Here is a 14,954-nt window from a genome sequence, read left to right as displayed (position 1 = left end):
ACCTATAAAATTGTACAGACTCTTTAGTAAATGATTCCTACTGAATCTCTCCCCCTTGTCTCTTCTAGAATGTTCCAATACCTGTGGAAGATAAAGAAAAGCCTTTTATCCGGGTCGGATGGACCCAAAATGTTCGGATTTTCTTGTTCTGCGGCGGCTCCAATTCCTCCACGATCTCCTCACTTGACACCTGACACTTTCCCTGATCTCACAAGACACTTTTCTTACTAAATGAAAGACTTATTCTTCACTTTTAAAGACTTTTTTATTTAACAAATTTTGGCACTGTGGCTGATGGCTTGGGTGATTGCGTAAGACTCATTTTTCAATTTGCACAAAGAAAGGGGAGAGTGAGAGAGTGAGGATCGAACGGGATATTTGGGAGAGGATGAGAAGTGGGAGATATGAGAGGCGGGAAGAGTGCATGTGGTGAATATTTTCCCGCCGATATTTCGCTACTCAGTGGCGGCGTGTACATTTCCATTTTTGCCAAACGATGGACCAGCTCCCATATAGCTTTAAACATTTTCTTGTAAAACCCATTAAATTTCCTTAGAAATCTAAAGGTTTTTGATCTCTAAATGAAATTTACAGAATCGCCTTTATGAACTTTATATAAAACCTTATCCTGAAGTTGTTTGGTATACATACTTTTCAGAGAGGATAAGAAAGATGAAAAATCCTTAAAGTTTCTATATCAAATTGCAAGAAACGTATATTGAAAATTAAAATCTAATTTCATAAAATAAAATTTTCTTATATCATTCATTTCAAACTTTTTTATCCACCCAGTAAGCAACATCTAATCCTAATCTTAGCATTAACTCTCACACCTAGTTTGCAAAATTTGTTTACAAAACATAAATTCTGCTGACACTGCTGACTCCAGAAGAATCGGACCTTTGCTGAGCTTGTTTAGGTTTATTGAAAGCATTTAGATTTTGCAGATAGATGAATTGGTGAAAATGCTTGTAGTGCTTATGGAGGGAAAAAGCGGAGGGAAAATACAACTTCCGCTTTAATTGTGCACATGAGCGTTATTTGAGAGAAATTCACTAATTTTCCTCCCTGTCTCACCACTTTGTTCTCGTTGGCACAGAAATTCGTCACACTTGAGCAGTTTTGGACGATGATGTTGGGACGCCTTGGCGTGCGTCTAGGGATTGCGATAAGGGTGAAGAATAATGGAGTGAAATGGCTGCCAGTGCATTGATAAGGTCAGAAATAAATCATTATTGTGCAATGAGTCACTCAAATGGGGTGGAATGCTGGATGAATTTCTCTGCACACTGCTGAAGAGGAAGTAGCTGGGAGTGCAAAAACGGAAATAATGCAATTCTGAGAGGGTGATTTTCGTCTTGATGCTCACCACTATGGGTGCAGACTTTTCCACAGAGCCAAGAAGAAGTCTCTGTGTTGAGAGAGAAAATACTATAAGGAGGACAATGGCACGAGGGTTGCACCCTCCTTAGAGAACTGAGCCTTACTGTGGGGTGTGTTTTTCTTTCCGACACTTGAACTGCACAAAAGTACCATATGTGAAGTGTATCTCGTGAATTTTTCTCGCCCTTGTCCAAACTGCTACCACCAGATGAAAATAATTTTCCACCATACGTGTCTACGGAATACAGGAGCACCACCAGAACCATTGTAGACACTCCTTTTGGCGCCATAAACTAATTCAACCCGCTGTGGCTCTATTAGTGGTGAAAGATTGCAATTCAGTGCAAGGCGTTTCGTCCCAATAATTCGATAAATTTTGTCACACGCTTCACGTAAATTTAATTTTTCACACCAGACCCCTCACCAAATAACACAGGAGAATTTTTCTGCTTCTTGGAAAAACATCTTCAATCGTCTCGAGTTTTTCCTGAGGGGAGGATCACACCTTTCCATAGGGTAGTTTTCTTATATCTCACCGTGTCACACTTTTGAGGGAATTCTTCAAGCCAATTCTTCCATCCCGAAATATTTTTTGCTTCTTTATTTAATTTTCAATAGCACTGTAGAATTCTTATGAAAAATTTTCAAAACCTGCCTTGAAGCAAAAGTGATATCGAAGAAAAAAATTTAACGTATTTTAAGGAATAATATATGAAACAGAGAGGTAATTTTATTTACTCCAATTCTCAGAAGGACAACGCTGAACCGACATCCTACCAAAGAAATACTTAACTAGTAAAAATAAATATTGATAAATAAATGTGGCAAGTGCAAAATTCTATAACTCAGCATTTATCTTAAAAGTCAGGAATTCTTAGGAATTAACGCAATGTATATAGAATATTACAATATTGAAATCTTGCAATCTCTTATTTTTCAAAATTTAATTTATTAAAAATGATCATTTAGAGTAAAATGTATAAAAAGATACGCAATAGGGTAACGTGTGGTATTTCGGGACACTTTTTAGCACTTTGCAATTTCAAACAGCCTAATGACTTATCAAATTATTTTTTTCTTTGTTGATACAAATATTTATGTTCCTTATGTTATCCAGAATTAGATTCTTACCGAAAAATGTTGAAAAATGCATAATTTTTTATTCAAAATAGCAAAAAATGTAAAGAAGTAAGAATGGTGTATTTCGGGACAATTGGGTATTTCAGGACAGACAAAAGTCGCTATTATGCAAATAAATTTCACTGAGCCTGACTATTTTCTTTTAAGTAGAAGGTCTAAACTTCACTCTTTTATAAAAATATTGTTTAAATTTCACTTGTAAAGTGGCTTAAATCGAAAAAAACTAAGCACTGTTTGTGTTGACATCTGCAAAATTGACCACACTGAAGGTTATGTAAAAAGTGGAATGTGATACTCATAATTCACGCCTATTTCACGCTTTAAATTAAATAAAATTTCAGAAGTTTTATGTTTATCTGATACGTAAAGAGCTTAAAATTTCATATAGAACTTAAAAATAATAAGAAAACAAATATTTATAAGATTTTTGATGTGTTCAGAAATACCCATATTGGCTCCGTTTAGTAATAACCATTCGAAGAGACAAAGCCACTCCAAAGCCAAGCCAAACCTGTTCGAAAATCCACCGGAAGCGTAAAGTGCAAGTTCATATACCCGCCGCTTTAGCGCTGATTGTTCTGCCATTTCTAATTTCGATATTCTCTTGACACTTCAATCGTCAACAATGTCAGCAACAGTGTGCAAACTTTTGCTGCAAAAAGCGAATATATATGTAGTTTTGTGGAATTTAAGAATGGTAGAACGTCTTAATTTCAATTACATTCAAAGAAATGTCCTTTTGATGCACTTGCTCACTTTTGTGTAACTCGTTGGTTTAAACGTTCGAATTTCCAACGGGTTTTTAGGTAAGTTCTCTCTGACATACCTTCGAAACGGTAAAGAAAAAACCTCAACCGGAGAGAGCTCTCAAAACGGGAAGGTTATTACTGAACAAGAGGATTATATCCAGAAATACCACACGTTACCCTATTTGTACATTTTCTAAAGCAGAGAAAAGGCTGTTGTCATCGCCAATAGCTTTATGAATTAATAATAAAATCGTTAGTAATTTAAGCAAGATAGCTAATTCGAAAACTCCACTCAGAATGCTCGAATTTGTTGCAGGTTCATCACATCTGATTACAGATTACAAGTTCATATCTGCTCAAAACTAATTTGGATCTGTTAGAATTCTAAGTCTATTCAGACTGTGGAACTCGATCGAGAAATTCGATCGACCCCAAATGTTGACCATTCGTTCTTAAGATACTGATGCCGAATTTCTCAAGATCGTTGGTTTAATGAACGAAATGTCCACCTAGGAACCTCCAAAAAAGAGTACATAAAATTTTAAAGCATAAATGTACGAGGGATTTTTAAGATATCATATAAACAGAATAGTATTTCTTAAGTAGAGTTTGAGGGTTGTCGGGAAATTGAAGGTCTTGATAGTAATTCCGGAGTCCATATAACCATGAAATAAGTAAGCGCTATCAAGCCCAAGCAACCCCACTGTATGCTCCGGTGGGCTAGGCATTTGATTCGCAAGACCGAATGTCCTGAAGTGGAATTCTGTAACAGTATGAAAATGTCATATGACAAATTTTCGTGGTAAAATTCGAAACAAGGACAATAGTAAAGCCCTCATCGTAAGATTATTAGAAAGTACTCTATGAAGCTTCTAGTAATTAATATGAATTGGATATTGGATTAGATCTCCATAATTCTCTACATAAAAAAATTTTAGATTGGTCATACGGCATTGTCATACTGTTACAGAATATCCTTATTGGTCTGTAAAGTCTACAAAGGTAGACTATAGCGGTCTTCAGTCTAGAGGTTTAGCCCAGTTCCCGAATATCCCAAAATCTTAAATAGCTGGCAATTTTATAGGTTTTTGAGAACCTAATAGGTCATTTATCTTTAATAATCTAATCCTAATTTAAATTTTCCATAAAATCGTAATTGACAAGAAATTAGAGCAATTAAGCCATATGGCTAAGCTTTAGGTCTAAAACCCGTATATCGGATTATGGCCCTTTCGTACATTCGTCACTCGGGATTTTGACTACTACATTTCTATATACACATAATTACTATAATTTTTCATATAGCAATGTCATACTGCTACAGACTTCCCCTACTGGTCTAGAAAGTCTACAAAGGTAGACTATCGGATTATGGCCTTTTTGGGTATTCGGGATTTTGGCGTTCAGGATTTTGGCCAGTTGACATTAGCTCTGAAAAATGCGACCAGTTTTAGTGTAATTTTTTCCCTGTTTTCTTACACATTTCACGAGATATCTCCAAAACTACGTAGATTGCCAATTTAGAGTTTTCGGTTGCCTCTTCGTTAATAAATTGGCTTTCATTTTCTATTAGTACTTTTTACTAATTCATTCTACAACGGCAGAAAACAGCGAACAAACTCAAAAAAAATTTCGGCTCGCTAGAAACATATGGGAAACATAGGAAATGTCATGCCCATGATTTTGGCTTTCAGAAATTTAGTTTTCAGGATTTTGACAGGTAATCGGACTAACATTGTGCGATCCAGGTTTAACATGAGTTTATCATTAAAAAAAAATCGTAAATATTTGTCTAATAATATGATTACGAAAATATGTATTGAAAAATTACGAAGTTTAGACAAAATTTAAGGATTTAGTAATAACATTATGTCTGTTATTCTCTCGGAAGACCTCGAGCAAAAATTAAATTTTTGTATATTAAAGGAGTGCATCAAAGTACCAAGGTTTATAGAAAATTTAAATAATTGTATGAGCAGAAGTAGAAGTAATAGTAGCAAAAAATGCCGCAAGGAAAAAAGACAGTTTGTTTTTCCAAATTATGTTCTCATTCAAGAAACATTTAGAATGGTTTTGATAGAATCCATGCGCTAGACCCCAATTAAAATTCACAACGTCACTCCGGGAGAAAAATCCTCAAATCAAGCTTATTGAACGAGGGCAGGAGGGAAATCTTGGTGGCTTCTTGGCCGGAAGAGGAATTTGCAAAATTGCGTGAAATACTTCCCGGGGCGATGATGCCCCCCTTCCTCCCCCTGAAATCATCACGGTGAGAAGAATGCTAAAAGCTTGGAGGGTTGTAAATTTCGGTGTGATATTCAGAGCGTGTTTTGTGAATGAGAGTGGGTGGATCTCAAGAGACTGACTTCCCAAGATAATATACGAATGTGGTGTAAAATTACCAATTCTCCGCTGAAGGAGAAACATGGAATTTTTCACAGGCCGAAGAAGCACGAAAACATCAGGGATATATTCAACTCTAGGGTATAGTGGAAAATCTTTCTCATTGTGAAATCCATCCTGGGTGAATCGATCCGAAATATGGTGAAGATAAGGATCTAGAAGAAAATTGGAACTTTGTCGAATAACGACATTTTGCATCAAGTTCCGCACTATTGAGGAAAACTTTCTTAAACTAAAAGCGAATGCACTTTAATTCCCAGCCCTTTCTTGTGACAAAATATTAAGGGTTAGTTCCAGAGAGAAAGTGCTTTCCAACCCTTTCGAGTATAGTTTTGCAACTGAAGTTTGTCTTTGGAATTTCATTGGATGTCTGATCGCCTGACAAATTCCAAATGAAGTTTACTCAAAATCTTATGTGACTTTCTTATGAAATCACAAAATTCATGTCAATATTTCTCACCATACTCCCTTACAAACTGTGAACTGCTATCGGATGGATTCTTGATGAGTTTTCTCTAGCCAACGATAAGTAAAAGTGCTTGCAATTGCTAAAAACAACTCTTGCCAATCAAACTGGAAATTACTTCGAAATTTCTCATATGAATTCTCAAACTAGAAATTTAAAGAAATTGTAACTGCCAAAAGCACTTACAAAACTCAAACTTAAAGTACAAAGCCATAGAGTAAATTAACATGACAAGTATTTCAATACGTTCTAAGTTATATGATATACCTCATCATTTGCCTCACCCAGACATATCGTACAAACTATAAGACTTCTGTTCGTAGTCCGTACTTATAATAACTGACGATATTGATTGATTAACAAGTTTGACAACATACAAGTCAGATCAATAAATTACTAACTTTTGATCAGAAATAGCCTAAATGTCTATAAAAATCTATCCAACCAAAATTTTAATAATTTTAGCATTCTTCTAAATCGAGTATTAATCAAATTTGACTTTAACCCTTTAAGGACGATTGGAACACCGGTGTCCCATAAAGAAAATAATTTTTCCCGACTACCTAAAGTTATTTTTTCTTATGTCTGTACATAATTGTAAAGTAGAAGGTTTAAGGAATCTAGAATATTTTTTGCAAGTCTCTAGCTATTTGCTATGTAGTAAATATTTAAGCTCAAAAATGGCGAATTTTTAAATTCTCAAATTCATAAATGATTTTATTTATTTTTTATACTTCCAATTTTTTTAAGCTAAACCCATTTGGCAATAAAAACTACAATACTCATACGTAATATTTTTTCTTTAGAACGATAATTATTATTCCTTGGTATTGTCGGAAAAATTACTTAAATTTTTGGGCTATTTTTGTCCTTATCGTTCATAGAAGTATAAAATACACCGAATCAGACTCTGTTGGACTTTCCAAGGTTAGATGTAAGACTTATCATTGATTATGTTTTTCCAGTTTAATTTCTATTGTTGATTTTCAGTCCATATGAAGTGTCTCGTCGTTAAAAGGGTAAACCGTTATCGTAAAAATATTTATGAGGAGAAAACGAAAAAAGATATCGACAAGCGGTTTTCGGCAAAGATTTAATATACGGGCGATAAATAAAACTGGGATGTCAGATCGATCTCTCCAAACCCTTTCTGACCGTGGTGTCCCATATAAGATTAATATTAATATTAAGAAAAGCCGGAAAGATAAGTATTAGTATGCAAAATTTCAAATAGAAAATCAAGTATGTTAGAAAGAGTACACTCTAGTAGTGGAGTAATACGATGAGTAAGATATTACTGTTCGTATTAATTGTTTTCTGAATCATATTACAAGCAATTCGAGCAATTTTCCATGCGTGCCAACTATGATTCGGTCAGTTTTCGAGCGATTGTATTGCAGCCAACTTCGTACGCAGAGGGGATATACGAGAGAGAGAAGCAAGACAACACAATTGCTATCTCTTTTTGCTATTCTCGCAGTTCAGAAAGTATAAATCTTAATATTAATCTTATATGTCAATTCGGATACAATTCGGAATACTACCAGATATTGTTTTCTCAATCTTTCAGGATCAATATGGATCGGTATCAAATTTTAGTATGTTATAGTTATAGACATAAGATCTGTCAATAAAAAAAACTGACTTTCTTAAGCCCCCTCCGATCTTAACTATAAGTAATCAAAAAAAAAACTTAGAAGGATCACAGCTCCGTTTCTTATTGTTAGAATTTGATTCTAGATGGTGAATTCGAAAGGTTTCTTTAAATACTAAAACTTTTCAAATTATCCTACTTTCACACGATTACTCCTAATGACTATATCAAAAAATCGATTTTAGAAAAGTCAATGTAAAATATTTCGAAATCCTAACTTTGCATTTCTTTGAAATTTTACCTCTATATGTACTACGATGACTTGAACCACTGAAGATAGTGCCTAGACGCCTAGAGCATCAAAAGCTCTGGGAAGGGGAAGGGTAGTATTAGGTGAGATTATTAATAATCTCAACTACTATTTATATTCTGGGTTGAACTTTTTCTGGTCCTACGCTATCGGACTATCATTTTGAAATTTTAGTATGTTGGTTTTGGTTTTGAATTGTGTTTTTTTTTCAATAACAAGAGTCCGAGACTTTTCCCTCAAGGGGTCGAACTTGCCTATCAATAAATTGATTTCGAGAAAATAGTGTGTTTTGTATATGAAGCAAGGAGGGGGATCTCCGTCCTCCTCCAATATCAAAACCAAGACCCTTACTAAACCATACTTGACCAGACTCTATCTCATGCGTTCATTAACCGATTCCTATGAACTATTCTTTTGTTTGTCTTCTGTAAACAAAATTACTTATAACCGAAATTGACCAGTGATAAACTTGTATATGCTTATGGTAGCTGAGACTCTTCACAAGCTAACTCGACATGCTTGAAAATTGCAATGGGCTCAATTTTGAGGTAATGACTCCAGAACACCTTTGAGATCAGGAAAATTTCATAAAATTAATTTTAATTGATCCGTATTCCAATAATCAATTTTACAATATAAATAAATGTTAAAGTAGTTCATAAATGGGTTCAAAAGATTTTTAAACTAATATCATTACACTGGATTCTCGCTAATTCGGTTTTTTTTAACCCTTTAAGGACGATTGGGTCACCGGTGATCCAAAACCATAATTTTTACTACGACCTTCTAAAGTTATAATTCGCTCTATAAAGTCAGAAAAAGTGATTTTTTCTGACCCCCAATTTTTGACCCTCTCGTCCTTAAATGGTTAAATAGCAGAGGTGAGCAAGAACCGTTTGAAACCGAACAAACGTCAAATGAAAATTGTACGGCAGTGTTCAAAAAGCTATCTGACCAAACTTATTTTCACGTATATTCGGTTTCAGACGGTTCTTGCACCCAGCGAGCGCAGTTAGCTAAAATAGGCACCGTTTTCAGCAAAAATATGCTGAAAACACTGCCTTTTTTACATAACTGTGCTCGCTGGGATGCACACGCCTGTTTTAGAGCAACATTTTAAATTAGGCGTCGTTACACTGAAAGTTTTACACGTTCGGTAGAGTTTGTCTTAAATTTATTTTTTTTTTCTTAATTATGTTGTTGTTTTCATTATTGAGGATTCTTCGTGGAATTTCCAATGATCATGAGTATAAAATTTAATATGATCAGTATATGCGGATGAATTTTGATTAAGTTTTAGGTCTGATGGGATGTAGCAGATAGTGGACAGAGGTTTATTTTTCCGTCCACTATCTGCTATATGCGGATAAACAAAAAATCACTCGATTTCAAACAGTTTTACACCTGATTTTCCCAATAATTCGGATATCTGAATTTAAGAGAGTTTACTGTAAAAGATTTTTGATTATTGCTAATTTGTAATATAGTTCTATTGCTTTAGAGCAGCAAAAGGCATTTGACTCATAACCCTTTTTTGTTCTTTGGGATGCAGATAATTCTTACTCTTATCAGTTGATGTACTAGTTTTAAATGACTCAAACCATAAAGGCAACATAGGGGAATTGTGCCAAATTTCGGCCACTTTGAGTATAATTTCGGCCATGGAAATAAATTAATTAAAATTAAGTATGTTATCTTCGAAAAGCCAATGAATTCACTTTGCTTTTAAATATTTATTCATTTTAGGATGTATTAACACAAAGACCGGTAAATTTTAGATATAATTTGAATTTAAATTGGGCTGTAAAAACTCAGTGTGGAAAGAGTCTTACAAAAAATGTGACAGATCGATTGTAATTCTAGCAGTCTTACGATTTGTGGTGAAGTGCAAAAGGTTTTAGTTTGGTGTTTTTCATGAAAATTGATTAGTTTTCATTAAATATTGTTTCTGTTTAAGTTAATAGTGAATCAATCTTTAAATTTCGGGTGAAATTTCCCAGCTGGATCCTGCATTTCGCGTAAAAAAGTATATACTTTGTAGGCGTCTCTCCGGTGAAGTAGCGTTGCCTATTCCGGCAACATCTATTGCTTTCCTAAATTTCTTATTCATTTTATGTTTTTTTTTTCTTTCAATTTATGAGTTCTACAATGTCCAGAGAAAAAACCATCGCTTCTATGAAAAAGATGATGTGAGCGTGGAAAAGGCCTTGGAAGAGTTCAGGAAGCGCAAATTGCTACGGGAATCTGCGAGTAAATTTGAGATGCTACTCTTCAGGTCTTCAGGACAAATTACACGGAAGATCTCTGGGCTTGTGGGTCATATAACCGTATTAAACTAAATATTAAACTCGTTCCGTTTGACGTTTTGAAATTTTCTATCCGTTGCATCACAAAAGGTAGTCAAAAAAAGGTGGCCGGTATTTCACTCAAAGTGGCCGGAATACTACCCAAAGCAATGCCCATATTATTATTAATTTTTCAATATTTTAGGAAGTGGTTTAACTATTTCGCGTCCCACTTTTATTCAGCAGATGAATTCATGTAAAATTGAGTTTTTGCTAATGCTTTATGATCAAATATAATAGTTCAGAGAGGAAAAAAATTGTCCATTGCGTGAAAACTCGGAAAAACCCCGGGGCATATATGACCCTGTTGTCCTCAAGGGAAGTGTACATACCATTAACAAAATCTATATCACGAGCTTTCTAAGAGGTTTTTTTGCTTGAAGTTATTAATTTGGCCAAAACCATGGCAAACTGTATTGTCTTGATGAACACTGTACTCCTGGTGTTCAAGGAATCTTCCTGGTAATCCCTTGAACAGTCACTGTCACAATATTTTGAGTGGTAATTGGCAAAAATAAACTTATCCACATATTTATTGACACACAATATAATTGCACGATATGAGACGCTTGCAGAATACTCTAAAATATTGCAAAATATGTTATAATTCATCAGATATAAGATGAAATGTCCAGGAGCAAGACGTCCCACCTACATTTCACAAAGAAAAACAATGTCCCAACTACATTTCGCTACAGGTTTGGGACGAAAACACTGTTACCCTTGGGGACCATAGGGTCATATATGACCCGGAAAATTCTACACGCTTTTCTGGAAAATTGAGAGTAGTTTATTATATCAAAATATGCAATATACAATCTTTGGATATTCTATTTTGTGTTTCTAAAGAACTTTTTGCTGAAAAATATAAATTAATATAAAAAATTTTGAAAAAGAAAAGTCATTTCACAAAGTTCGAAATTAGTGATTTTTGATCTCAAATATTTTCTTTTCCTGAATATTTGGAGTCTTGAGAAAATTAGCCAAGAATCTTACATCCTTCTATTATGATGTCGTGCACAAACCGATAGATTTCAATTAATGTAAATAGTAAAAAAAAATTGTTTTTTCCACGGGTCATATATGACCCTAATGACGCGAAAGAGCTAAAGAAAACAAAGACGATAAACTAGTCTTCAAGGTTCCACACAACTCTCCCGAAAAGGAAGTAACAAAAAATATCAATATGAATTAAAAATATTGCATTTCAAACTTAGGTCTTCGGTGCTTATATGCAACAATGCCGAAATTTGGCACACTTACCCTACAAACTTTTCCCCCCATTTCCTTTGTAATCCTTTGCACAAATCTTATCCATAAGGTCTAACGGGGATCGATGTCCCTGTATACAAGGCTTAATGAAATCTTGAAAATCTGTGATAAAATTTAAAGTAATTAAAAGACAGTGAGCAAGAAAGGGCGTGCAAGTTACAAGATACTTTTAATTTTTGGTGTCAATTGTCATTAATACACCTACTTAAGCTTTAAGCTCACTTCATTGACTCGTGCAAAAACCGGCACTCACACCAAACACTTTCAGCGCACGAGAAAAATCGGTTTCTTGGCAAATACTCTGATTCCGCAGTTGCCGCTTTTCCCCGTGTTTCTCTCAGATTCTCTCGTGAATTTTCCTCTCATTTTGGTGGAATTAGTGAGAGATTCTCTGAGCAAGTTCCCTCCAATACTCTCACAATCATTTCCAGTGTTTTATAGTGAGTTATGCTATGCCCATGAGTGGAAGTGGAGCGGTAGTAAAAAAGTGTACGGGAAAGTGCGAGATAGCCGGTAGTATATCGACAACGGCAGATGTTCTCTCGCACACAAATGCTGCTTGGGTCTGCATTTGCCAGCACTTTCGATTCACCACGATTGTCAGTAGAGAACTCACTTCGGTTGTGTTTGGTCGCACTTTGGGAAACGGTCTCCGTGTCGGCTCCTACCTCAAGTGGTACGACTTGTCGAGTGAAGTGATAATCTGTGACCAAGTGATTTGCACTGAGAATAAATCTATTGTCACTGAATCCCTAAAAGGGCAATTTGTCTAACTTGGTGAAATTGTAGTGCAAGTGAAGATATAGCATCACATTAATATCCAGTTTAAATTTTAAACGCTATTTCCTTTCCAATTTCTCCTTTTGGCTGAGCGGGATCAGTTTTTTTGTTGTATTTCGTCTCCTTCATTTCTGGGTCTTGCTGAAAATAAAAGGTTTACGAATAGGAAACATAATCATATCGTATACAAATCTCATGGAATTAATGCTGAATTCGTGACGTTATTGTGATTTCTGTGCTATTTCAGCCATTTGATCTCTGAGCTCAAGAGTGAAAGACAAGTTTGGAACAAAAATAAGATCTCATCCGATGGACTCTCACCAACGATCGATTTGATCATGACTCAACGAAATTGATTTGATACTTTAGCTTTGGTGTTCTTTCACAGTGATTGTTGGTGCTTCACACGAAATTAGTGACTTTTGTTCAACAATAAGAATCCAACAGTAAATAAATCACGAAGGGTCCATCTCATGATATCTCGAGAGATTTTTACCCAAGCAATCCCTACTTTAAAGCTAATCACCTCGAGAAAGTAACTTATACGGAAAGTGATTTTAAGAAGAAAAAAAAATAAGTGAAGAGAGACATCTTGTGAAGCAGAATAGCATCAAATCCGGTGCTCAATTAGCAATTCAACTATACTTTTTTTGGGAATACACTGATGAAAGATTGCCTGTAAAAAAATGTGAGTAACTTTTGTGTAAACAAGTGTTTAATGTCTCATGCGATGGAGTGTTGTTCTTCATTTTGCACAATACCCCCGTGGAAAAGTACATAAGATATTGCAACATGAGCAATTTACCTTATGTGATGTCATCGCAATGCACTGCGAAAAATTCCATCTCAATTGTCTTCAGACTCAAGAAACTTCCGTGTGTTTTTTTTTTCTTTCAAATTCTCATTAGAATCATTTGAAGTTGATTTCAAGGATGAGGCATTTGTCTTCAAGTGTATTTTGTAAATGGGATAAGAATTCGGAAATAACTCGGAATCATGTGGTTTTGATTGAAATCTTGTATCACTAAGTTTCACTTCAATTAGAATAATCAGCTTTAGGCAAAATCCCTCAAAATCATGACACTATTAATTCTAAGTTGGAATTCCAAGAGAGCCTGAAAAGCCCTCACTCTAAAGTTTAGAGTGTAACTTGTAGGAATGCTTTGAATCTTGTGGGAAAACAAGCCAAATAGAAATGTCTGGTTACCAACTATATCCTTCAGCTCTGGGTGACATTTCCTTCCAAAATACTGTCTAAAACAGATATCTGGTACTAGATTTTCTTAATACCTAATCCCAGAAAATCAAACATCTTCCACTCAGACTCTTTAAATCCGAAAAGCTCCGGAGAAGTGTTGCAAAGCAAGAGACCGATGTCATTTATAGGTCATTGGATTTACCCCTTAAAGATTAAATGTCATTCCTCTCACATTGCTTTCTACCTCATAGAAATTACATGGTTGAAGCCTTAACAATGCCACAAGTTCCAGAATATTTTGCTCTAGATTCAACTGTTATCAATCTATGAGTTTTAGGGTCAAACTCAACTTTGTGATCATATTGGAAAATGTTGCAAGATTGATAAATTAAAACAGTGCAACGATTATCTATAAAATTTTAAATATCCGGATCAGACTAGTGATTGGAAATTTGCGGCATAGTTTACCCTAGAATTAGAAAGTGCTAAATTTGACTTCATATACAGAGTACAACTCCAAAAGTGTCAATTCGTCAAAATTTCATACATTTGTTAAAAAAAAATAGGGAGAGGTAGGGTTGCATTGAGCTGGAGCTGCATCGAAAAAGCAATTTTTCGAATCTTTCTAAAGGAAGCTGAATTTTAACATATACTGTAATTTAGATAGACAAAACAATTGTAGATCTAAATTAATTTATAATTAGGCCCATCTTCTTTTAGAAAAATGCGAAAAAATTGCGATTTCAATGTAGCCGCAACTCAATATAGTCCTAGCTCAATATAGTCCCATCTCCTCCAAAAATTCCAAAGTAATTATCTAAATTTTAAACTATATATGTTTACAAAAAATTTGAGACAACTTCTAGCGAATGATCTTAATTGCAGGACATGTCCAATCTGTCCAACTCGTCGTTTCCGTAATCAAAATTTCAAAAACAAAAATATTAGGTGAGATTCTTAACAATCTCACCTTTTATTTTAATATTCTATTTTTCAAAGCTGAAAAATCTCTAAGCATAGGATCAAGAACATCCATCCTTGATATATTTGGTAGTTTCCTTTCAAATAGCAAAATGTCGAAAGGAAAATCGTCTTATTATAATAAAATTTTAAAATTTAAAAATCCTAAAATATAGGGGAAACTGGGGCAGTAGTAAACACGGGGTAGTTCTGAACACTGATTTCTTATAACGACTATTTATTCAGGGAACAAGGATCCCTATACTATCTATAAATTCGTATAGGTCTTGTCCTCTTAAATCTGTTATCTAACTAAAAACATCGCAGTGTTTAGAACTACCCCTTGTTTACTAC

At 34.7% G+C, this 14,954-nt stretch overlaps 1 protein-coding gene and 1 long non-coding RNA gene across 4 annotated transcripts in view; one reads left to right on the top strand and one right to left on the bottom strand.

The window, feature by feature from the left end:
* Positions 1–14,954, bottom strand: part of LOC129803483 (uncharacterized) — an 81,913-nt gene that overhangs the window by 47,509 nt on the left and 19,450 nt on the right. The window lies entirely within an intron of this gene.
* The window catches only part of LOC129803481 (leucine-rich repeat and immunoglobulin-like domain containing-NOGO receptor-interacting protein 4), an 85,855-nt gene continuing 83,150 nt past the window's right edge, over positions 12,250–14,954 (top strand). Inside the window, exons 1-2 of one of the 2 annotated variants that reach the window (XM_055850075.1) lie at positions 12,250–12,596; positions 12,690–13,130. In XM_055850075.1, the coding sequence (XP_055706050.1) occupies positions 13,129–13,130 (2 nt within the window). In that variant the 5' untranslated portion in view covers positions 12,250–12,596; positions 12,690–13,128. Of the gene's footprint in view, positions 13,131–14,954 lie in introns of both variants that reach the window. The other variant, XM_055850074.1, reaches the window with a different exon arrangement.

The sequence above is a fragment of the Phlebotomus papatasi genome, chromosome 2, assembly GCF_024763615.1.
Source record: "Phlebotomus papatasi isolate M1 chromosome 2, Ppap_2.1, whole genome shotgun sequence".
NCBI lineage: Eukaryota > Metazoa > Arthropoda > Insecta > Diptera > Psychodidae > Phlebotomus > Phlebotomus papatasi.
The sequence above is the reverse complement of the archived record's forward strand: the minus strand, read 5'-3'. Positions and strand labels throughout refer to the sequence as shown.